Source organism: Tachypleus tridentatus, chromosome 13 (genome assembly GCF_004210375.1).
Source record: "Tachypleus tridentatus isolate NWPU-2018 chromosome 13, ASM421037v1, whole genome shotgun sequence".
Taxonomy (NCBI): Eukaryota; Metazoa; Arthropoda; class Merostomata; order Xiphosura; family Limulidae; genus Tachypleus; species Tachypleus tridentatus.
Genome location: NC_134837.1, coordinates 218,753,110 through 218,777,228, shown reverse-complemented (window position 1 = coordinate 218,777,228; position 24,119 = coordinate 218,753,110). Strand labels below are relative to the sequence as shown.

General features: G+C 32.6%; 2 protein-coding genes across 3 annotated transcripts in view; both read left to right on the top strand.

Annotated features, from left to right (window-relative positions):
• The window catches only part of LOC143236790 (membrane-bound transcription factor site-1 protease-like), a 68,752-nt gene extending 49,700 nt beyond the window's left edge, over positions 1 to 19,052 (top strand). Inside the window, exons 24-28 of the mRNA XM_076475350.1 lie at positions 770 to 913; positions 7,864 to 7,986; positions 15,728 to 15,854; positions 16,427 to 16,541; positions 16,881 to 19,052. Of these exons, the coding sequence (XP_076331465.1) occupies positions 770 to 913; positions 7,864 to 7,986; positions 15,728 to 15,854; positions 16,427 to 16,541; positions 16,881 to 17,402 (1,031 nt within the window). The 3' untranslated portion in view covers positions 17,403 to 19,052. The remainder of the gene's footprint in view (positions 1 to 769; positions 914 to 7,863; positions 7,987 to 15,727; positions 15,855 to 16,426; positions 16,542 to 16,880) is intronic.
• Positions 19,053 to 22,868: 3,816 nt separating this feature from the next.
• LOC143236669 (L-fucose kinase-like) overlaps positions 22,869 to 24,119 on the top strand; it is a 61,721-nt gene continuing 60,470 nt past the window's right edge. The window contains exon 1 of one of the 2 annotated variants that reach the window (XM_076475053.1): positions 22,869 to 23,017. In XM_076475053.1, the coding sequence (XP_076331168.1) occupies positions 22,885 to 23,017 (133 nt within the window). In that variant the 5' untranslated portion in view covers positions 22,869 to 22,884. The remainder of the gene's footprint in view (positions 23,018 to 24,119) is intronic. The other variant, XM_076475054.1, reaches the window with a different exon arrangement.

The following is a 24,119-nucleotide window of genomic DNA, read 5'->3' as shown; positions in this document are numbered from 1 at the left end:
GAATGCTGTTGCCTAAGATCCAAAACCCTGCATAATATTATAAACTTTAACTGTGCTAGAGATGTCATGTAGAAAATGTTTTAAAGGTACCTTAAATAGCCATGCTTATTTAACCTTTTAGATCTACACTTACATATCACATGATGTGTAGATTCACCAGTTCATTCAGTAATACATAGAAGAATTGTCACATTGATCAACATTGTAATTATATTGTATTGAATGAGGACTGCTTTTTGTTTGGTATGAAGTTTTTGTTTTTTTTTCTAGGTATTTATCTTTCCTCAATATACTGAAAAAAAGATTTACTTTTGTTTGTTATGTTTTAGATCTGAAGTTATCCATATGATTAACTATCAGAGAAATTAGATATTGAGTGCAAGATTTATTATTTACCATATACTTAAATTTTTTAATAATGCATACCTACATTTCCCAGTGTCTTTGTTATCTTAAAATTAGTTTAATGTAATAAGAATAGATACAGTGATTTGAGATTAATATTTCCTAAAATAGATATAAAAATATCATTAATCACAGATGAAATTCATAATTTTAGTAACAGATTCAAAGCTATCAAAACTAATAAATGTTTTCAACACCAGATACAAAAATATTAAAACTGTAAAGATGCGAGTTGCCATTAATAAGCACCTAATGTGATTTCTGAGTTAAAGTAAATCTATCTTTATAACAGAAATACATATATTGGAGATAAGAGCATATAATAAATTGTGAACTGTAAACTTGTAGTGTGTAATATTTTCAGGATTTGAAGTGATCTCTGGTCATACACAACAAGTAGAGGAAATACCAATACTGGGTCTGTATCAAACAGGTTCAGATAAACTTGCTGGTCGAGTGGTTGTGTATGGAGATTCCAACTGCTTAGATAGTGCTCATATACAGAAAGGTGAGTAGTGTGTAATACAAGTGCCCATGTTCAGGAAGGTATGTACAGAAAAGTGTGGTGTGACTCCCATGCATAATACATGTACCTGTTTATTGGAGGTTATGTAGTGTGAGAATGCCATTATATAGAAATGTGTGGAGTGTAAGATACTCATGTACAGATATACAGACAGATGTGTAGTGTGATAAAGGCATATATTGTGATATAGTGCATCTGTAAACAGAAAGGAGGTGTAATGTAATACAGAACACGTATACAAAAAATGTATGTACTGTAGTACAGTACATTTATATAGAGAAAGAGAGTGTGGTATAATACAGTACACCTATATAGAGAGGAAAGTAATGTGATACTGTGCTCATATGGAATGATTCAGAAGTCTGTTAACAGGTAAATAATTTTGAAATGAAAAACATGTAGGCCTAGCCTGTAACATACTGAGGCCACTTTAGATCATGTTCTTTAATAATTTTGTCAGTATGTATCAAACACACTAAAAGTGTCAGTGGACTAGATGTAGACAATAACAAATTAAACATTTTAAACCAAAAAGTACAGAATTCTTCCACAAAAGCAACAGTTGCAGACAGGGCTCAAAAACTACTATCATCTGGGGATTAGTGAAATATAAAGGGTAAAGAATGGAGAGAAATTTCACCATTTGATTTTTCTGTTTAGCTGAGATAATGAGGTTAAGCTTAACCCTCCATTTGTCTCCCACTAAACAAATCAGCTGCCTTGGAACCACACCACAGTATTAGATTAAGTTTCTCCTGTCAAGAAGATGTAGCGGGAAAAGATGTTTCAAATAATTTCCTTTTTCTCTTAATATGACAAGGAAACTGACCTTCACTGTTTGAAAGCCCACTACTGTGAATTTCATTCTACATTAACTTTTCTTTTAGAAACAATGCCTTCCCAATTTTAATCACACAAAATATTAATTTTCAAATATTAACTCATGAAATGAAAAGTTGAAGGCTGTTAACTGTTGTTAGCAAAACTTTGTTTAATATGTTTTAGAAGTGCATGTAACTCTGTTCTTTGTGTTCTGAGAGGCAAAATTGTCAGTAACAAAAATGGTAGGGAAAAATTTAAAGATGGAAGGAGCCTATTTCTTTATCACCTTTCTTCTAACACATCAGAGATCATAAGTTAAATGTAAATATGAATAGATCAGTTACAACTGTTAAATAGTTTTAAATTATATTTTTAATGTTGTATTTTTTGTGTATTCCCAAAGATAGTATGGCATAACAAACTATTTCTGAAAAAGAAAGGTACATCTATTGATAATGATTCAATTAAGTGTATAATTTCCAGGATTGAGGTTAGTAGAAAAGCAAGCATTACTTTAAAGAATAGCCACAATCTCAACAGTGCTGGAAAGAACTTCATTTAATCATCATGATAAAGCTACAGTAACAGAAATCAAAAAACGAAAATTTTATCTAAGTGGCTAAAAAGAATTAAATGTCTTATGATAGTGAAGGTATGAACTCAACAGTTCTGGCATGGACTTCATATAGTCATAGTGGTAAAGCTACAGTAAAAACAACCAAAAATGAAAATTTTACTGGTGTGGCTAGAAGAAATCAAATCTATTATATTTGATAGAATTACTGGTATAGCAGAGTGTAATATATGTCCTCAATTTCCACGTTTATTTGACAGCTCATCTTGTGTTGTCACTGGCTTTGAGGAACAGTTTTGGCATGTTCCATAAGGTATATGGGCACTATTTAAATGTTTATGAAAACCCATAAACAACTTCTTATTCAGAATATTTAAAGAAAATAGATAACAACATGTTTCAGCACCCGAATACATGTTTCAATGTGACATACTGCACAGCAAGAAATAGTAAGTCATTTTGTAGTATAAAGGGATTGATGGAGTTGGCAAAAAAGTTGGATGTTGAAATACAAGATAAGTACACTAATGATAAACAAAGAAAAACATTTGTGAATGATATTTTAAACTTTGCATATGTAAAGATACTTTGGTAAACGTCAATAATTCATTTTATTTTTCTATATTATTAGTTTGTTTGGTTGATAGAGATATGCCTGATGAAGTGATTATTTCTACAAGATATTTAAAAAAAACAAAAACATTTAAGTGAAAGATTCATTCTTGGTAATAGTTCCTTTTAAACGCACCACAGATTATGGTTATCTCAACAGTATTGACAATGAGCTGTGCAACTTAGGTTTATTCAAGAAGAATGAGCAATGGTTTGTAAGCTTTGGGACCGATGGAGCTGCAGCAATGATTGGTGCAGTCAATGGCTGGAAATGGCAAAGGACACGTAGCGTATTGTAGAAATACATTATGTTGCTCATAAGCTGCAGTTAAGAGTTTTAAGGTCTATTAAACACGTACCATTTGTTGGAGATTTTGATCATGTGCTCGTATCACTTTCCACATTTTACAACAATTTCAGGAGAAACCTGTAGCAACTGTCGCAAACAGCAAGAACCCTAGTAACAAAATTATTAAAACTGCTAAATTACATACAATCAGATGGATGGTCAGCAAAGTGAGGACCATGAGAGTTGTGACAGTGGCCTGGACATTTATGTTAAAGCATTTTGAGAGACTAGCCAGTCTAAAGAGATGTTAAAGACTGGTGAGTTTTGATTTTGTCATCATTTTGTACTTTCTTTTGGTGTTCAAGTGTTTATCAGAAAACAAATATCTTTCTGAGTCAGGTATGTTTCAATGAGAAGACCTGAAGAGCTTTAGGACTACTTGGGTGCAGTGCAGAATAAATATATATTAATGGGAATTCCAATGAATGGGATGTTCAAAAATGTAAAGCTGAACAAAACAAAACAAGGACATCAGAGATTCAAGTCAACAAAGAAAGTATTAAAGACTAGGATCAAAAGTTCAATTGATATGTTCACAAATTCTGCTACAGATGACATGGCAAATGCTGCATTGGCAAAGAGAAAATTTAGAAATATTTGGTGCACCTGAAATTTTAACCTTTGAATCTCATTGCAAGAACCTGTTACATAAGAGTAAAGTAGAAATGAGTACATTTTAATGCAGAATGTATGGAGAGAATGGTATAAATTTAAGATATGTGATCAGGAACTTAACTGAAAGATCTAGTAGCAAAAGCTGTGTAGGAATTGATAGGTTTCCTGTTTTAGGACATCCATTAAAGGCTGTTTCTATCAAATGGATCTGATAAAAAAACATATTTTGATCTTTACTTGAAATTGAAAATTTAAGCAATCTAGTGACAATCTAAATGGACCATCCCATCCTCAGTTTGAACATTCGTAGGCAACAGAAAATGGTACTTTGTGCAAAAAAACTATGTGGAATACTTTTGGTTACAACTTAAAATTTTGCCAGGATTATTAAAGAAATACTGGATCAAAGATAAGAGGTAAGAATAATTTGCATAGGTATGTGTTATAGGGTATGTGGATATGATAATATTTTGTTGTAAGTAGGTAAACTATGATTTGTCTTTTATGCAGTTGTGAAGGATGAGTGACACTTTGTTTACCTTGACTGGTGAAGTTTAGTTACATTTTGTGAGCTCTGGTTACAAGCATAAAATTACACTTCCCTGCTCCTGATATTGCAACACAAAAGATCAAAATTCCATCATGGCAAAGATTGTTACACAAGCCTAAGTTTGAAGTGCATGGTCAACATTTTGCATAGGCAGGCCATTCAAGTTTTGAAGGGTCCAAAAGGTTAAAAACTATTGTAAGTTCTTCAGCAGAGTAACAGTAATATACTTTGCTGCAACTACTGTGAGGCAATCTAAATAATTCAGTTACAGAACATGGTCCTGGTATGTGTGGAGAGTGTCACTAGACTGTTGCTGAATTATATGAGTGGTTCCAAATGTTTAGTGATTTTGGTTTAAAATGGTTCTTTACAGTTGAAATGTTTGGTGTATGATGAACATAAGAGAACATTTTGAAAGAATAGACCTTGAAGTCAACCATGGTTGACATCAGTGATAAGTCATAGGGGTAAACCCACAACTTATTCCATACCATGTTCTTGTTCCTCTCACTTTTTAATTATACTCCTGTTTGTGAACTTCTGAATCAACAAGTATAATGAAAGATTCATAGTGTGATCATATATTCATATTCATATAGAAAGATGTAGTGATTTAGAAGTTTAATATTCCATCCATGTACAGAAAGGTAGAAAGTATTTATAGTGCCTGTGTAGTGTGATATAATACATGTATAAATAAATGTTTGTAGTGTGATATTGTACCCATATACTGAAATTTGTGTAATTTGATGTATCTGTTGAATACTCGATACATAGATAATTTTAATAGATTTTTTTGCAGAATTCTTAATTCTTGTAATATGATTATATTTTTGATGAAATACTTTGGTCCTTCTGGTATGCACATGACATCTTTTCTGACTGTTGGTTTTTAATTTTTCAATGTTTTAATTTTAAAATAAATTGCATAAAGTTTTGCTTATCAGATGTGAATTGTTGTCACAGATAATAGCCTCTATAATCATCTAACTATTGGTTATTAGTTTATTACAAAGATATTTTTATACTGTTTCTATGTATAACTTGCTAGTTTATGTCCTGCATTTTGAATACCATCTTCAAAGAAGCTTGGAGAAGGACTTTTTATGGTAGTAAAGAGTGGAATTTGTGGGACTTGATACTGAGTCTTCTTGTTAAAAGCCTTTATTGTTTATCAGTCCCCTCTAGACACTAAAATAACTCCACGTTGATGTATATATACTACCATAAAATACCCACACTGTACAGACTGAGAGATTCTAAGGCCCCATCATGATTCACAGATACCTGAATGTAAGAGTCAAGCATCTCCATTATCTTAAATATTCTATAGCTATGTCAGTGCACTATTTAATTGATTTGTCTCTTGCCATTTCTGAAACTTAATTCAACTTTTTTTTAAGCAAATAGTTTAAATTTAGTTTCTCAGAATTGTTTTTCTTCTTGTATATTTATTTGATTTTTCTCATCCTCTGGATCTTCCAGTATTCTTTTATTCATATTTTTCTCCCCATTGTTTGTTCCCATTTCCCAAACTTAGTTCAATTCAACCTTTTCAAAATTTTCATATTTGTATTTTTCTTCCCATGTTTGTATAGAAAAAAAAGAGTAATTGGCAGAAAACTTCCATGTATTGTTCATTCAGTAAGTGAGAATTAGAAAAAATATTATAGTCTTCTATATATATTAAGGAAGCAGAACGTTTTTGAGTCCTATTTAAAAAGTAATATTCAGGTGCACACTTCCAGAATGACCATAATATGCATGCAAGGTTTCAGGTCTCCAAGTTCTTTCTTCTTAGAGATATGGTGGTCACACACATATGCAAAGGCTCTTTTATCATTTATTTATATATATACCAGCAAAAGACCTTGTCTTTGCTTGTGTTGTTAGGTTGATTCACTGTGTAGAATTTAACATTTAAAGTAATAATGTGAGCCCAAATCATGTGAACTGCACTAACAAACTGATATATTAAGGGTTAGTCTTCTATATTTCTTAATAGGAGCATATTATTACTATTATTATAGAATATTTATTGTAACAAAATTCTTTACCAAATCAAAAAGCAACTACACAGGAATAAAAACTATATTACAGAAATAAACAGTTGTTGTAATGTGCTTGAAAAGTCTGTAATCTTCCCAGGACTGTAGATGTTGTATTAGTGAGCATTCCCAAACTGTGAATCCAGAGATATTAACAATTGGTATCCTGTTGGTACAAAATTCCACTCCATGCTGCTGGGGCCAGAGAGACTGTAAAATTTCATAATTCAGTTAGACGAGGCATTCAAGAGTTGACAATGGAATGTGGACTAACTGTCTTTCTTTCTAGACTGCAAGTTTAAAATTAGGAACACTATTTTGCAAATAGACCTTTGTACATAAATTATAAACAGTCTAAAGTAAAATTTGGTCATCAGTTATAACTTTCACAAAAGCAAAATTATAAAATATGTTAATAAAAACTTAAAACTTGTAAACATTAAAATATGTCATTGTCTTGAAGTCGACCATCAAAAAATAAACATCCACTAAACAAATAGAAAAAGAAGGAAAACAAAAACTGCTTTTGAGAAATTTCACTGTACTAAATTCTAGATTTTTAGTTTTCCATTATTTTTCTTAATCCTGTTTGCATGTGTGGGGTTCACAAGCTATAGCCTTTTATGGAGTGTCATCGAACATGGTATTATGTATTTAATGTCAAAGCTATCAGCTATTAATTTCACCCTACATTGTTAATTTAGTGACTGTTTATTGTAGAATAGAACAAGTACCAGATACAAAATATGGATGTACTGAAAACAAATTTGGATAAGCATTTTGAAATTTCTTGTAGATTATGTATATACAATGTGTAAACTTTTTGTGATGGACAAAAGTTTTTTATTTTTCCATGAATACCATCATGCACACCAACTTGCTAAAGCCTGAATCATACTGTCATCATAAATTCACAAACATCTTGAATATAAATACTTTTGTAACAAATCTGATTTTTTGTGTAAAGTAGACATGTAAATTTTACTAAAATCTTGCCACATTGTGTGTATATATATTATTAATCCATTTGGAAGTATGGTTAATATTACCTTCCTAGTATGGGGTTAGTCCAGTGCACCAAACTTGTGCACATTTGTTTAATTGAGCTTACATTTATTTTTGACTTGTTACTTTTAAATATTGTCTTCTTATATATCCATTTAGATATTTGTAGTAAATTGTATATCTTTGTATATATGTATATAAAGATGTGTGTATGTAATGACTAATAGTACAGTTTAAATAATTCAGACTACACTTATGTGTAAATTATAATGAAATATTTTATTATTATTATTGTAATAGTGAACATAGCCTTATAGTTCTAGGAAACTCAAACTGACAGACTCTTTTCATTTACAGATTGTTTTTGGTTGTTAGAGGCTATTTTACAGTATGCTTCAACAGCAAACTTGGTTTCGGTGTTTGAAACACTAAAACCATTTTCAGTTCCACCAGCCTTTGATTTACCTCAACGCATGGAAGGTAAGTAATTCTGATAAAGTACTTAACCTCCTTTTACATAAATAGCTATTCTCATTCAGTGCTGCCTTCTATGTGTAAAAATTTTTTTATGCATATCATAAACCTTTTATTTTCCCTCAGTTGGAATTGACTGACTCTAATATGTATCTTTTGCAAATTATTATTAAGAACAACCTTCTACCAATAAGAATGCAACATACTCACTTGACACATGAGACTCCCTCTATTCAATTATACTGAACTATCACTTCTAGTTTAGCAGTTCTCATGTTCTAATATTTAGTTTATGCTTTCTTCATGTGTTTTATTAGAAAATTTTTCAATACCTTGGCATTAATTTCTTTCAAAAGATTAATCTTTATTATACAATAATAATATTTGCAACTTGTTGAGTTATTCCAAAGTGAAATTATTTTATCAGTGATGACGAGAAAACCCACTTGTAGAGAAAAATATACATGTAAAAACAGCTGGTTTGGGTTGAGAAAATATTTTATGTAGAGGATCGAAGGTCGAAACATTGTTCGGTCCTCTACATAAAAAAATTTTCTTAACCCAAACCAGCCGTTTTTATGTATATAGAATTATTTTATATTTTGACCTGGCTACAGAACTTATTACTTCACTACAAAAACATTTTATTGTTTATGCCAACACAGTTCTGTTTGATTGTTCAGTTTGCATTATGAATTTTCCGTTATCACTTTGGAGGTTATATGTTCTATTAGTACATTCACACAGACTTCAGGTCACGATACTTCACAGGAAGATTTTTCAGCTTTATTTCATTGGGAGATTGATTGTCCTACAAACTGACTTTCTTTGGACCTCACCCCAAGTTTAGGGAACCTACACATTTACAGTACAGTTCACTAACTTTGGAAAGCTTAAAAATTATACTTTTATTTCGAATGTTGTTATTTGTTGTTAGTTGGGTTCTATAACATAAGTTTTATTTGATATTCTTATTGAAGTTTAGGTTAGCCATTAGTCTTGGTTGTATTTTTTTACTATACCATTCACTTAGGCTCACCATGATCTTTGTAACTTTAGGATTACTTGTAATTCATTTTAATGGCATATGTGTTATTAATTTCAGTATATTGTTTTTCTTCTTATTCACTAGGTTTGTGTGAAACTCTTGAGCTAGGGTACACACAAACTTATCCCAATATTGTATACACTTATTGCTTGGTTAAGGTTTTTGTTTTTTTATGGCTTAGTGATATTCTTTGTTTTGTATTGTTCAATTAGGCTTCACAGGTATTTATTTTGGATTACTGGTAGTTCTGCTTCTGCATTAATCAATAATTAGGTTAAATATCTTGTTCAGTTAGGCTTAATAAATGTCTGCTATTTTCTGTTTACCTGTGGTTCTTTTTACAGGTTTATTTATTTATAGATAATACTGCACAACAATATTTTTGAAAAGTCTTTGCTGATTGTGACAGGTACCTGGTGGGTATGCACAAATATAGTTTTGGTTTTGCTTCATCATGTAGGAACTCTGAGAAATAGACAGTTAACTGTTTACCGGCAATAATGTATTTAATTGTGTTTATGTTTCCAATACGCTATTAAGTTCAACATAATTAAAAGTGTTTTGCTCCTGATTTTCATTTGTATTCAATGTCCAGTGCATAACGTTGCAGTGTCCAACAGTAGTCAGCAAGCATTGATGGATTCCAGTTGCCCTTATATTGTATTTTCATTGTAGCAATGTCCTGGTGAAACCTTTCACCGTGTTCGTCACTGACAGCACTGAGATTTGCAGGAAAGAAGTCCAAGTGTGAGTGGAGGAAATGAATCTTGAGTGACATGTTGCACTTCATTGTTTTGTATGCTTTGAGAAGTTTGTCTATCAGCTGAATGTAATGTGGGGCTCTGTAATTGCCAAGAAAATTGTCAATAACGTCTTTGAAGGCTTTCCAGGCAATCTTTTCTGGCCCAACTAACAGATCTTCGAACCGCTTGTCACTCATAGCATGTCTGATCTGAGGGCCAATAAAATTGGCCTCTCTGATTTTGGCCTCAGTTATTCTTGGGAATATCTGTCTTAAATAACGAAAACCTTTGCGTTCTTTGTTCATTGCTTTCACGAAATTCTTCATAAGTCCCAATTTTATGTGAAGAGGAGGCAAAAAAATCTTTGCCGGGTTGACAAGCGGTTCATGCTCCACATTTTTCTGTCCTAGAACTAACTTTTTATAGAGTGGTTTACTCTCTCTAGAATAATGTGACTCTTTGGCACAACTGTCCAATTCACAGATGAAACAACAGTACTTTGTATAGCCGAGCTGCAGTCCCAGTAACAGATCAACGACTTTCAGATCTCCACAGATATTCTGGATGTACTTGCTGTACTGGATGTGTTTCAGCAACATTTTCATGTTCTCGTAGGTTTCTTTCATGTGTGCTGCATAGCCAACAGGTATTGAAGGGTGAACGTTGTCATAGTGTGACAGAACAGCTTTGAGGCTTAACATTGATGAATCAATAAAAAGGTGCCACTCTTGCAGGTCATGGTCACAATCCAAAGCAGAGAACAATCCTTTGATGTCAACACAGAAACTGAGACTGTCAACTTGTGCAAAGAATTTGGTTATATCATCTTAGCAGCTTCGAAAAACAGAAATTTTCGTACCTGGTGATAGCAAACACCATACCTGCAGTCTCGAACCCAGCAATTTGGCTTTTGCTTTTGACAGACCCAAATCTCTGACCAGATCGTTTAATTCTGACTGTGTTGTGAGATGTAGATTGCCTGAGGAGCACGGTTCAAAATTTGGATCAATGTCACTGCCAGTTCCCTGCATTGCAGTTTCTTCATCTGGTTCATTTAAGATTTATTCCTCTGGTGGTTTCAGAATTGGAAGACTTTCATCATGTGGCTGAAGGCAGATTAAGGTATTCAATTGACTTCTTGTTTTTGGCAGAGAAACCAGACACATTAGTCAAACAGAAATAACAGTCCGTCACATGGTCTTTCTGTTCTCGCCTTATCATTGGGACAGCATGTGTCACACAACAAATGTGAGGTGCCTATTCCTGGTCTTGATCACAAATTTTACAGGCAAAGTACAGATGATATGCTTTCTTCACAAGAGCAGTTATTGAGCATCTCTGATGAACAAGCATATACTCATCACAAATACAGCAGAATGTATTGTGGCTGTTACGACATTGACGAGACATATTAACTGACACCAATCGTCCTGTAAAACGTCTATAACATCTAACTTGCTTGTTACAGTGCTACTGAAGCAATGCTATATTCTGAAACAATATGTACACACTATAAGGTCTATATTAATACAATGAGCAGCATCTGTGTATGCAAGCCACTTTTATAGCCTGCTGAGACAGTGTCAAACTGGCTACGGCATGCTCGGGCTGCATACTTCCACAGAACAGCTTCCAATTTGGCCTTACTTCATGCCTGGACGTGCCCAGACTGCACAAAACATTGTTCATAGGTCTCTTACAGAAACAAAAAATTTTGGACATAAATATAAGAAAAACATGACAAAACTGAAGATTTTGATGAAACGGTATATGATGGGCAAATTTGGATGTGATTTTCGTGATCAGCATCCAAAAATCTATAAGGAACACCCATCAGTATTCAAGAAGCAAAAACTTTGTTGTGCAGTGTAATTTATCTTTTATTCATCACAGAATATTCTATCCATATGCATATGTCACTACACAATGTTAACATTTCCAGTGTATTGACTATTTCACTTTTGTTTAATTTATGCTAACATTTTTTTACCTTTAGCTTATAATTTGTATTTCTTAATATTAATTTTGTTTTTGAGGGCCAACTCTACATGCTTCCAATATTGCTTGTCTTCCTCCTGTAATACCAGAACCCATTTTCAGATGACCTAGCTTTTCTCAGCTTTCCTCTACCTTCTCACTTTCTAGTGCCTTCATTCCTGTCATGTACCTTCTTTTCTCTCTGCATGTCTTCCCTGCTGTCATTTGAAGATACATCATCTGTTTAGCACTGGAACTACGTGTCATATGTTCGTCTCCCATTCTTTGCTTTGGATAGCTGTTTCTTTCTTCTCAGACTATTGTCAGTCACCTGGCAATCCTTTACACTTTCTTGAGACTGTGACTGGGCAAGTTATGTTTTCTTGTATATATTCCTCTTTTTCAAGAGACTGCTCCTCTTTTTCTTACTGAATCCCACTTTGTTGTGAGTGGTACCTGACCAGGTATTTTTCAAATGCTCAGTTCCACAATGTTATGCCATGTCAAATTTTGTATTATAATTTCATGGCCATGCAGTGCACATTGCAGAGATGGGTGATCCACAAGAGCACTTGTAGGTTTATCCTCAAGATAGAATTGCTTCATAAGTTTGCTTGTCCCAGACAATACTTACTCATGGACAACATGAGTAAATTAGAAGTAGATAGCTGCTATCCCTGCCATGCTTTGTATTGAATAAATTAGTATAATCTGATTTTCTAAGTATGGTTTTATGGCTACATTGCAACATCTCAGCTGTTATCATTCCTCCATCTCCTTCATCTCTTTTCTTCTAGTGGAGTTAGAAAGTAATTACTACTTTCCAGTTCCAAACTGTTGGGGTGGTGGACCATAGAGACATCCTCCTGAATGTGATAATGAAATTCAAACAAAATATAGAAATTATTTAAAACTATTCAGAAGAGAGTAGGGCTGTGGTGGTCTGCTGGTGTAGATGATGTTAGACATCAAAATTGCAGTTCATCCCTTCAGTTGGAATCCCTCATCCTACTCCTATGTGGGTGTTGGCTCCTAGTTGTCAGGTTTTAGATTTAGAGTAGAACCAACCAACATAAGTCCTCATACATGTATTATGGATGTCTATATTCCTCCCTCAATTATAATTCATTCGTGTTCTAGATACAGTGGAGGTAATTATAGATTGTTATGGTTTTTCCTCTTCCACAATCCCTTGATGTATATTGTTCCAAGGGGGTTATTGCATCTGGGTTACTTCTGTTCATTTTCACTTTTGAGGGAGTTGATTCATAATATGTAGACATCTTTTCACTACTGGATGTTGGGTTCCTGGATTGATATATCATTTTAAACTACCATGTACCTTGTCCAGGAGTTGGGGGTGAGGGTCATGATTCCCTCTGGTTTTTGAATTTGAGGTGATGATAGTGTGTTTCTCTTTCCTACTTCCACGTGGATGTTGGTTCGAAGTGGCCTAGGTTTTGGATTTTAGTTGACTTGCTGGTGGTATGACTTTCTTTCCTTCCCCCACATGGATGTCAGTACCCAGTGGCTGGGTTTTTGATTGTAGTTGACATACTATTGGTATGGTCCTCATTCTACCCTATTGTGGATGTCAGTTTCCTGCAGCATAGGTTTTGAATGTAGTTGACTTAACATGTACGGTATGTCATGCCCTCACCACTCTATACTTAGGGTGCATCTGTTTCATTGTACACACTTTTATATTTTAAAGGAATTGAGTTTAATGAATATTGCATGCTTTGAATCACTGTCCAGTCATAGTTTTTTTCCCGCTTGGATATGCTCCTGTATTTTTCCATCCATATTTGCAACATTTTTTATGAAGAATGAAGAATATACCTGATTTAGCAGTGGTACAGTCTTCCACATCAGGTCTTATAATCTGACTATCTTATCTTAGGCAGTTTCCTTTGTACACTTTTGAAAGATGCTACTTTCTTTCCTTCATATTGATCCCTCCACCTACTCAGTGTGGGATTCTAGTTATTTGTGTCAGTAGAGGTAGTGTACTTTATTGAAGTAATAATTTTCTTATACTCAAAGTGTGTTTCTGATAGATACTTGCCTCTTATCACACTTCAAACCTTTCTTCCCCTTTGAAAACTAATGCTTCCATTTACTGCCAAAATGCAAAGTAATAGTTAAGTAGAATCGAATATAGGGAGTTGCACTCTTGTTAGTGGAGGGTTGTTGTATGAGAGACACACTAAAATCAGTCAATTTCAACTTAGAGGAAACAGAAGGCAGGTTGCATGTGTATAAAATATTTTTGCATATTGAAGGCAGTAGTGAATGAGAATAGCTATTTATGTGAGAGATACTTATCTATTGGAAATACATTTTCATTACATGAAAATTGACTTTGGAATGTTGTAGTTTATTTCATCAGTTTAAATACTTCGCTTTACATTTTATTGATAAAAAAAGTACTAGATTATGGTAACTGTATGTCCAGGTGGGGGTCAAAGTGTGCATGTCCTGACTTTTACAGATATTTAAAATTTGATTAAACAGCTTTATTTTCAAGATATGTCAATAACGTTGGCCTCAAAGTGTAGGTTATAATTTAGATTTTAATATTATATAAGTTTTGATATCTTAATGTAAATGAAAATATTTAAATAAATTAGCTTCTATGTCTCATGTGATGCCACTTTACTCTGAATTCTCCATTTAAAATTTTCTTTCTTCCTTTTATATGTGTTTCAGAGTGTCCAACATTTAAGTATACAAAATAAGGATAATTAAAATTGAATTAAAATAAGAATCTCCTGCCTTCTCTATTGTGTGAGATACCAGTACATTTGTTATACCCACCAAAACTCTTCCCAACTCTTCATGGTTTTGCAGTCTCTTATTTACTTAAACTTACTTGCAAATGGTACACATCTGTAACCAATAGAAAGCCTATTTTGATGTTTATATGATTGTGACCTCTTTATATTAATTTATTTTGATAAAATATGCTATTTTCCAACTGAATATTATTGAGTGAAGACTGAAGTCAGCACTCGAATAAACAATGAAATATTTTAAATTATTTTACTGGTCAGTTAGAAAACCAGATAAATTATAGTAATTTTAGGGCATTCTGTTTTATTATTTTAATTGTTATTTGTTTTTTTGAAATGTTTATTTAAAAGCTACATGAATTATGTTTTGGACAACCAACTTTAGGAGAATCATTTAGGGTTAATGAAGCCCAGTTTACAAGGCAAAAGGCTTCAGACATGAAGTAAATGTTAAATTTATTTTATTTGTATTTTTATTTATTTATGTACATTTTTTAACTTAAACTAAAATGGGAAAATTAAAAAGGTATTATGTTAGGTAAAAAAAAATTCACTCCACTGAACCAAATCCATATTGGAAAAATTAATGTTTGCTATAAATTATATGATTCAGTTTAACTTAATGCATCTTTACAAAATGTAACAAACATTACAGGTATATTGTGCACAAAAAAAGTATTTGTAACAAAATTTGTCTGTAAATTTACTTTAGTTATCTTGAATAGTCTGATTGTAAGATAATTTTGATATTAAGAATAAAAATACCTTTTCCATATTACAGGTTTCAAACTCCACTTAAAAACTGCTAGAGAATACCAAAAATTTCAGGAAAATTTGATTCAGTTTGTTATTTTCTTTACTATATGGGCTCAGTCCATTTGACTGACATGATAACCACCACACAAAAATAATGAAATAAACCTGAAGTACTTTTTTTTTGTAGTTCTATAATGATTGCAGATTATAAAAGTAAATTAAAAATTATTTATCCTAACAGCCTCAGGGTCATAACAATTTACACCTGTTTTTATGTAATCTTATTCTGGTAATATTCTTTAAACCATATTTAAATTATGCAAATGACAGTAAATCACCCAGCATGAATGAGAAAAGTTCAGGTTATATCATGCAACATCTCACTACATGCATTCCTTGAAGCAAAAGAATTTTTATTTAAATTTCAGGAAATCATCTTTATCGCTACTCCAAAGTTTTGGAACATCATTTGGGCACCCCACAAACTCGACCACTTCGCCTTTGCCTGCATTTATCATGGACAACACCTTTTCCTTTAAATAAATCTGCTCCAAGGTTAGTGGTTGCAGCTGGTACTTCCTCTTTTTTTTGCCTTAAACAAATGTCTCACTTTGATTAGATCACAATTGTACAATAATATTGCATGTAAGCATTACATGTTACCAAGGAGTCTGTGTAGGGATTTCCAATAAACAAGTAAATATGTTAATATAATATACTTGTGCACAGAATTACATTATAGTAATACAACAGTAAATTGATAAAATATAATTTTGTTGTTTATATAGAGGACATAGTACATGTTTAAACAGAACAGTGGTGTGTCTTCAGGTATATCCTTTATATTGTATTTGAATAGGACAGACCTTTCTGTTGTAAGTGTTCGCTATATCAAAAAGATAACAAAAGTTCATTATGCTTATAGATTGTTTCTGGTCAATTCTCTAGTGTGATATACTATTAATACACAGTAAAATATTTATTTTTAAATAATTCTTCTTGAATGCAAAGTTCAGATGTTTATGAGTATATTTTCAAGTTTCACATTTGTTAACATTATCTTCAATAGAAAATATATTAATTTATGGTAAAAAATAATGTATTAATAAGTTTAAATGTTTTTTCAGCAACTTGTACAGAGCTCAGAAACTTCTCTCAGTTGGTCTTGATGTTCCTCTGCCCTTCAGACAGAATGGGTTACCACATTCATTGTCCAAGCTTCCATGGGAAACTCAACAGATTGTGAGCATCCATCCCTCCGACCTTCGTTCTAACACTTTGTCTTTATTTGGTGTCTTTTAATTTTGGTGGTGGGAATGGCTCTTCTCAATCAATGGCTCCGTTTAGGCAAACAGCCTCGCAAGAGACGTCATCGTCTCCGCAGAGTTCCTTATGCTCCTCCTCCCTCTGTTGGAAGAATGTCTGGAGTTTGATTGTTTAAAAGTTAAAAGGGTTATTTGAGAGAAAACACTGTTTTAATTCTCTACCTAACAAAATAGGCAATGTGCATAGTTCAGGTGGTGGTGGATGGTTACTAACAGTTTACATAGATCTGATTTTATTCAGCATAACTCTGTGCAGGATTTGTTCTCCAACATCTGGACTCAGGAGGAAAGGATAAAGAAACCATTTTACCCTGGCAAGAAACAACCAGATACTGCTCAGAAAGTCTTATCATATGATTCAGAACAATATGCTACAATTTTGACCACTGCCAGCTCTGATAGAAGAGAAGGTGTCTTGAATGAAGTTTCCTTAAAAGATGCCAAAATTGATTATAAAAAGTTCCACAGGTTTGCTAATCACATTCACGACCTCAGTGATGTACATAAACAGAGTGTAAGATTTAATGAGAAAACATCTAGTTGTGGGAATACAGCTGAAAATGTGCACATTCATTCCAAAATTCAAAACACTGTCTTATATCCAAGTTGGTCAAAGTTTGATGTTTCTCACTTTAAAACACTGTTCTCATCAGAATCTGTTATCTCTGAGACTGTCAAAAGTTACCTATTAGGAAGCCATGAAATTCATGTTCATGTAAATGTTCATGTTGTTGTGAAAGAGCAAACTGACAACACACGGAAACATGACGAATTTTAAAGTGGCTTTGTAAGTTTCTAAGATGTAGAATATGGTGATATACCTAGTGATCTTTGAAATAAACTTGTTTTAAAAAAAAAGAAAGAAACATGACCACCTTTAGTATATGACAAATGTACTCACAAAAAAGTTATTTGTTTTAAATTTAACACAGCAATCATCAGTAAAGAAAACTCTAAAATACATTTGTGACAAATTTGTCTTATTTCTCCTGCCAACACTATCTTTTTCTGTTTTTATTGTCAATTGAAAGACTGTTTTCTTTTAACCAGTGAGGTGTATGAAATGTAATCTTTATACACCTACATATGTTTGTGTGTATGTTATATGTACTTTTCCATCATTTAAACTTGACAATCTTTAAGGTTTTATATTGACTAAACACCGTGACTAGTTGATACTGGAAGTAGAAATCCAGCATTGAGTATCTTTCTTTTTTATTTATTACACACTCATTAATTCTAAATATTTATAAAACACAAGATATTACATCTGTATTTAATTGTCAGTTGTGTTTTTGGAATAATGTTCACACTTATCATTTGTGAAAGTTGAAAATGTGAAGTGATGATTATAACTTCTCATAAAAAATGGTAAATTAAATTAATACTTTAACTCGTATTATTATGGTTAAACAACTGCTATTGACATAAAAATGTTTTTCTGCAATCAGTGGATTGTAGTCGTACATTTTACATCAGTGTTTATTACGTTTTTAACACATTAACAAAATCCTTTAAAGACCCTAAGAATTTACAAAATTTTATGTCCTCTGGGTATGTGTATTAACAGACAAATAAGGATTATAATATATAGCTTTGGTAGTAACTGGTACCAAATTTATGAATGTATGCTTTACATGTCACTTTTACTATTTTAATGAGAAAATATTGCAACAAGTGATTAGAAAGCTTCTAGCTTAAATTCTAGAATTAAATGTAAGATAATAAACCTAGTGTAAGAAACAACTTATTAATCCATGGTGTAAAGATTTTGTTAAACAGTTCATGGGTACTTATACTGATGTTAACATGTGTTTTGTGCTCTAGTATTTCTGAAGCGATTACTGTTGCTGCTTGAAGAAAAGTCGTGTATCTTTATATCTTTTTTGTTGGTTAAGTGACAAATTGTATTCAACACTTCAACCAGCTTATATTCCAATTGTAAGTAAACTGCCTGAAAATGGTAATCCCATTCTTTAAAATATCTTTCAGAGTAGAAATTGTAATTAAAATTTCATTGTTTGTAAGATGTTATTTGTGTCCAGGTATGACTGCTTAAAAACATTTAATCAAAACTTTTGCTCTGGAATATGGAAAACAATGGGGTAGAAAATTACAATTTCAGAATGTTTGTACATAAATCTATCATCTTTATATCACTAACCTTTTGTTCATTCCTTTGTTTTTGTTTTCTTAATTATATCCAAATAGAGAAGTAGGATCTTATTAGTGTTTATTAGATATTAATGGACACACTGACTATTAGAATAAACTTAGTTTTTCAGTATATGGTTTTGTTCATTGACATAAAATTAAACTGAAGCATCAATTAGCATAAGAAAATGGTATTTATAAAGCTTAGAAGACTTGAATTGGTGATGAAGAAATCTGTATTACAGTTTAACACTAATAAATGTACATAGTTCAACAATGTTTTATTATGATGTTTAGTTCATTGTTTATCATAAGACATTAAATTTGATAGCTTAGGAAAACAAAAGTGAAAGTTGGAGAGTATATAGTAAAATAAAAATTTATTTATAGCTGTGATGGTTTCTTTCAAAAAATTTTAAAACCATATTAAAGCAAATATTCAGAAAGTCTTTCCTTGTGTGTGTGTGTTCTCACGTTGGAAAGGTACACAGTTACCAAATCACATTTTAAAGAAATGTCATAGCAAAGAGCATGTGCCATTTTCAACTTGATAACATATATGAAAAATAAAATCTGTGAGTTGTATTTCACAGTGCTTTATCATGTTTTCTGGACTGACAACTAATACTAAATAGTACTTATGGGTGGATCCCACAGATAACAGGAGGTTGATGTAGGAAGTATACAGTGGTGTAAATCTGAATTATGAGTTGTAAGTCTTCATATTTATAATGCTCAAATCAAGGGTTTGATTCCCCTAGTTGAACACAACAGATAACCTGGCTTGGGATGTTCACATGGTTACGATGCTTGACTCCTAATATGAGGGCCACAGGTTCAAATCTCTATCACGCCAAACATGCTCACATTCTTAGCTGTGGTGGCATTATAATATTATGGGTCAATGTCTACTATTGGTTGGTAAAGATGATGGTGTATCTGAACTGCTGGTATGGGTATCAACACTTTATTGATAAGCAGAGAACAACATTTTGACCTTCCTAAGTCAAAACATTGTTCTCTATTTCATTGTAATAAAAGTGTTAATACCCATACCAGCCATTCTGAGATACATTTTATTTCAAGTGGTTTTCTGTCATCAAGTAAAAATGATGGTGATGCCTAGCTGCCTTCTTTTTGTTCTTACACTGCTAAATTAGGGTTGGCTAGTGCAGGTAGCTCTCATGTAGTTTTGTGCAAAAATTCAAAACAAACCAACAAAACTGAATTAAGGTTTTGGCTGAGGTTGAACACTTATAATAAAGACAAAATCAATCAAATGTTTCAACTCAGTCAGAATGAAGAGACTGAAGATATATACTTACTGGATTGAAGAAAGTTTACTTTTAAATTAGTAAAAATGTTGGGTTTTACCTCTTTGCTTGAAAATTTCACTTGTTGGACTGAGAACTAGCACTGTTACTTAACATGTTCCCTGAACAATTACTTGTTACAAATTAACAAAACATAATGTTTTATTATGATATTCTCAGTGTGCACGCTAGTCATGTTACTGGTATCAATACCAATAAAAAGAAATAAGTAAGAATATACACCCTAAAGATTTCATTTCATATAAAGCACAAAATAAAAGTAAAAATGTTTTTATATACATATCACTACAACAAACACATACAGCAGATATGGAATTGTATGAACTATAATAAAGACATATTTAACATTAATTCAAATGTGTGTGTGTAGGCCTTTCAATATTAATTTAACCTGATACAAGATAAGAAAGCATTTATGAAAAATTAGAGTATCTGGCATTACTCGGGTGAAAATGATTCAATATCTTGAGTTGATTTGTTTAAATCAGTGACTAGTCGTGATTTTTTCTTTAAAAAATCAAATTGATTTCTTTATCTAACTAAATATTTTGATTAAAATAAATATAAATAATAATTTCTGAAAAAAAAAAATTTCTAAACCAATTTTAGTCTAAACAAAACAGGGAACATTGCTCTTGCTTCTAATGTACTTTGCATAACATTTCAAAATTCCTACTTTTAGATGCCCTAGTTTATTTTCTGTTTGGTCAAGTGTTGTTTATAGCAGTGTATTCTGACCTTATTATTATTCTATTTAATGAAGAATTGATTTATTTTCCTCTTGCTGCAACACTACGTTGCTTTCACGTGTCTAATGACAATATCCTCAATTTCTTACATACTGTTTAAGTTCTAGGCATTAATCTGAAAACTTCAGTCATCTTAACTGTGTAGTAATATATAAACTATAATATCAATTTGTAAACATTTCTTAGTGAAAGTTTGCTAGTTCATCTAGTTCATCACTTCATAATTAGTGATGGCTATTACAAATAACCCTCATGTAACTTTGTGTAAATCCCAACAAACAAAAAAGCTTGAAAAGTAAGTGTCACAATTCCCTTTGAGTTCTGTTAATTTTGTAAAAGAATCATATTAACTGTGTTATAATCAAGTGTAAATCACACAGTGTAGTGCATACATTTCACCATGAAACACCAATCAATATCTTGGGAAAGAAGGAAAGTCACTTCTTTTCATCATTGATCTTACAATTGGGCTATTTATCTCAGCTACTGGTAGCTCAACCCAGATCAGAAAGTCGTCATTAGGGTTTTGGGCAACTATTAGGGCTGTCTTGCTGCTCCTTCACTAGAATTTTGTGTAACTTCTCTTGCACAGCCAGATGAATACTTTCAGATTTTTACTTCTCATTCAAGTGCTTAATTGAGTTAAGTATACAAATTCAGCATTAAATGTTGTACTTATTGTCCCTGCATATATTCATTTCATTTCATAACTCAACTGTTAGAGGAAATGGTTCAGATTTTCCTTAGCTGTGCCTTTAAGTGTTGGAAGATAACTCTTACTTTCATCCACAAGAACCTGTGAGGAGTAGCAACAGCCTTTATCAGATAGTCTCAGTCAATTCTAGGCTAATACATCCACAATATTGGAGCTACTGTTAAATAACTATTGTCCAGGATTCCATCATTTAGATGAATATTAGCTCCCTTTTTCTTGGTGGAGAAATTTTTATAAGCTCTGAAATACCATAGGTTTTCTAAGACTCTTAGCAGTTCTGGTAGCATGCTTCTTATCACAGAAGAGCTCACAACTGCACTATTGATCACTGTTGTTAACTGGTGACTTTTGTCCCACTGACTTTCAAATAATCTCAGACTGACAGCTGTGGTTGACCAGCAATATCTCCCTTCTCTTACATTTTGGATGGAATTGACCAGACTCTCACAAAAACTGACCCATTCAGTCTCGAACTCGCCAGATTATACATTAATTAGTGCCTGTGCTTGTTGTATACTGAGGCCGTTCATAAGTGGAAAACTTAAATCTGGGTGAAAGAGATTCAGGTCGTTTTCACAACTGTTGCTGTGGTGAGAATATAGGCATAGATCTTTACACCCATGGCGAAAGGCCATTATTCAGGAAAGGATTTCTCCAAGATTCGACTTCTCTCTCTCAGATAAGTCTATACCGAATAACAAGCTTTTTTAGTCTTTGTTATAAGTCTTCCTGCTTGTAAATTCAAAATCATTAAATTTACATACATTTAACCTTGTATGTCACAGGTTAATAATGGCCAACCTATTCATTATATGAATAGGTTATTAATTAGGGTGCATGGTCAGAAAGAGTAATTGCTCATCTTATATATGCCTGAATAAGAAGAATTTGTAATTGTGTATGTTGATTTATAGAAAAATATTTTATTTTATCAGATTAAACTTTATTATACATTTCATGGCAATGGGACATTAATTATGTGTCTGTATTCAGGGAAAAATATTAGGGGTTTTACTAGAAATATATGTTTTGTTAAATGCATGAGAGCTGTGCAGTTGTATAAAATGTATGAAATGAGATGGATAACAAGTGGTGTTGCACATGGTAAAATTGAAAGTCAGATTGCTAAATGTAAGATGTATTTTATTTGGCACACATAACTGGGTTTTGTATCCTTTTTATGACTTTCATCCAACTTTAAAAAGTTTAAAGTTTAGTAATAAAACTATTGTGTGAATTGTTAAGTTTTATTGTACTTACTTTATTATATGTCAAACATGTTTTTTACAATTAATTTTCATTAGATACATGTATGCACAAGTAACATGCAGAATAGTTGCTGATAAATTACAACAGGAACGGAGATTTTCAATTTTACCATACTGTTTGTCGGCCTGTGCTGAAGGATGGGATCATGTGCTTCTGAGTGCTCTGGATCAAGGTAGGTATCTCTTTACTTGTAAAACAATTAATTGATAATAGATTGAGGTCTTTGGCTTGGTTTCATAATGTTTCACTGTAAAAAAAAAAAAAGTATTTTAGATTTATTTTCTTCATTTTATAGAGCTTTAGTTTAATGAGCTCTGCCATCGAATGCAATCATTAACCCAGATACATTTTATAATTATGATCATGAGTTGATAAAGTAGAACATTTGGAGCTGTAATGTCAGCCTTTGCTCAAAGAAGATCATTGTTAAGGTTTAGTTATTTTTTTTATAAACTTAATCTTTGTCATGATCATAATAAGCTCTGGAGAAAAAGTTAACTCCACACTTTTATGATCCTTCATCTGCCCCTGACAGTGATGTTCCAGATTTTTCCTGCATTTAGAACAATTTCCTTTATTCTCATTTGTATTTAAGCTGGTGGACATAATTATTCACTATTGCCTATTATTCCAGTTTCCATAATAACTAACTTCTCTAAAGGATGGTGAGTCTGACCTTAAACTGTCCATGGACCATTTACCACTCAAGATGGATTCATGTACGTGGTGAGTGGGCCTCCCACAGAATGTTTGGTACTTTAACTTTACTTTTTCTGGGATATAAACATCCACCCATGTATTTGCTGTGCATGACAATTAGTGAAGGGAAGGAGAGGATCGTGGTGGTTGAGGGCTTTAACCCCAACATGTCACTTTGGTCTTGAATTCCTGTAAATAGATGGCCTCCCCCACAAATCAGTCAGCTGGTCCACTTGGGCTAGGGTCAATTGTGTACTAGTGTTGAATGTTCTCAGTGGGTGTTGTGGACATTGTGTCTGATGCTGGTGTTTGGATAATAATGCTTACAAAACCATGGCATTGCTGCACTGTCCTTGTTTGGCATCAGTGGGCACTGAAACTTTCTTTTCTTATCATGTGACCCACAAGTCCAAATAAAATAAAATAATAAAAAATAGCTCATTGGTAAACAACCACGTCTTGAAGACTCTTAACAGCAGTCTTGGCCTTCTTCTACATCTGTACCTCATTTTCTGATACTACATTCTTTGTCAGACAAATCTTTAGGACGAGAGGAGCTTACTGGCTTTCCTCAG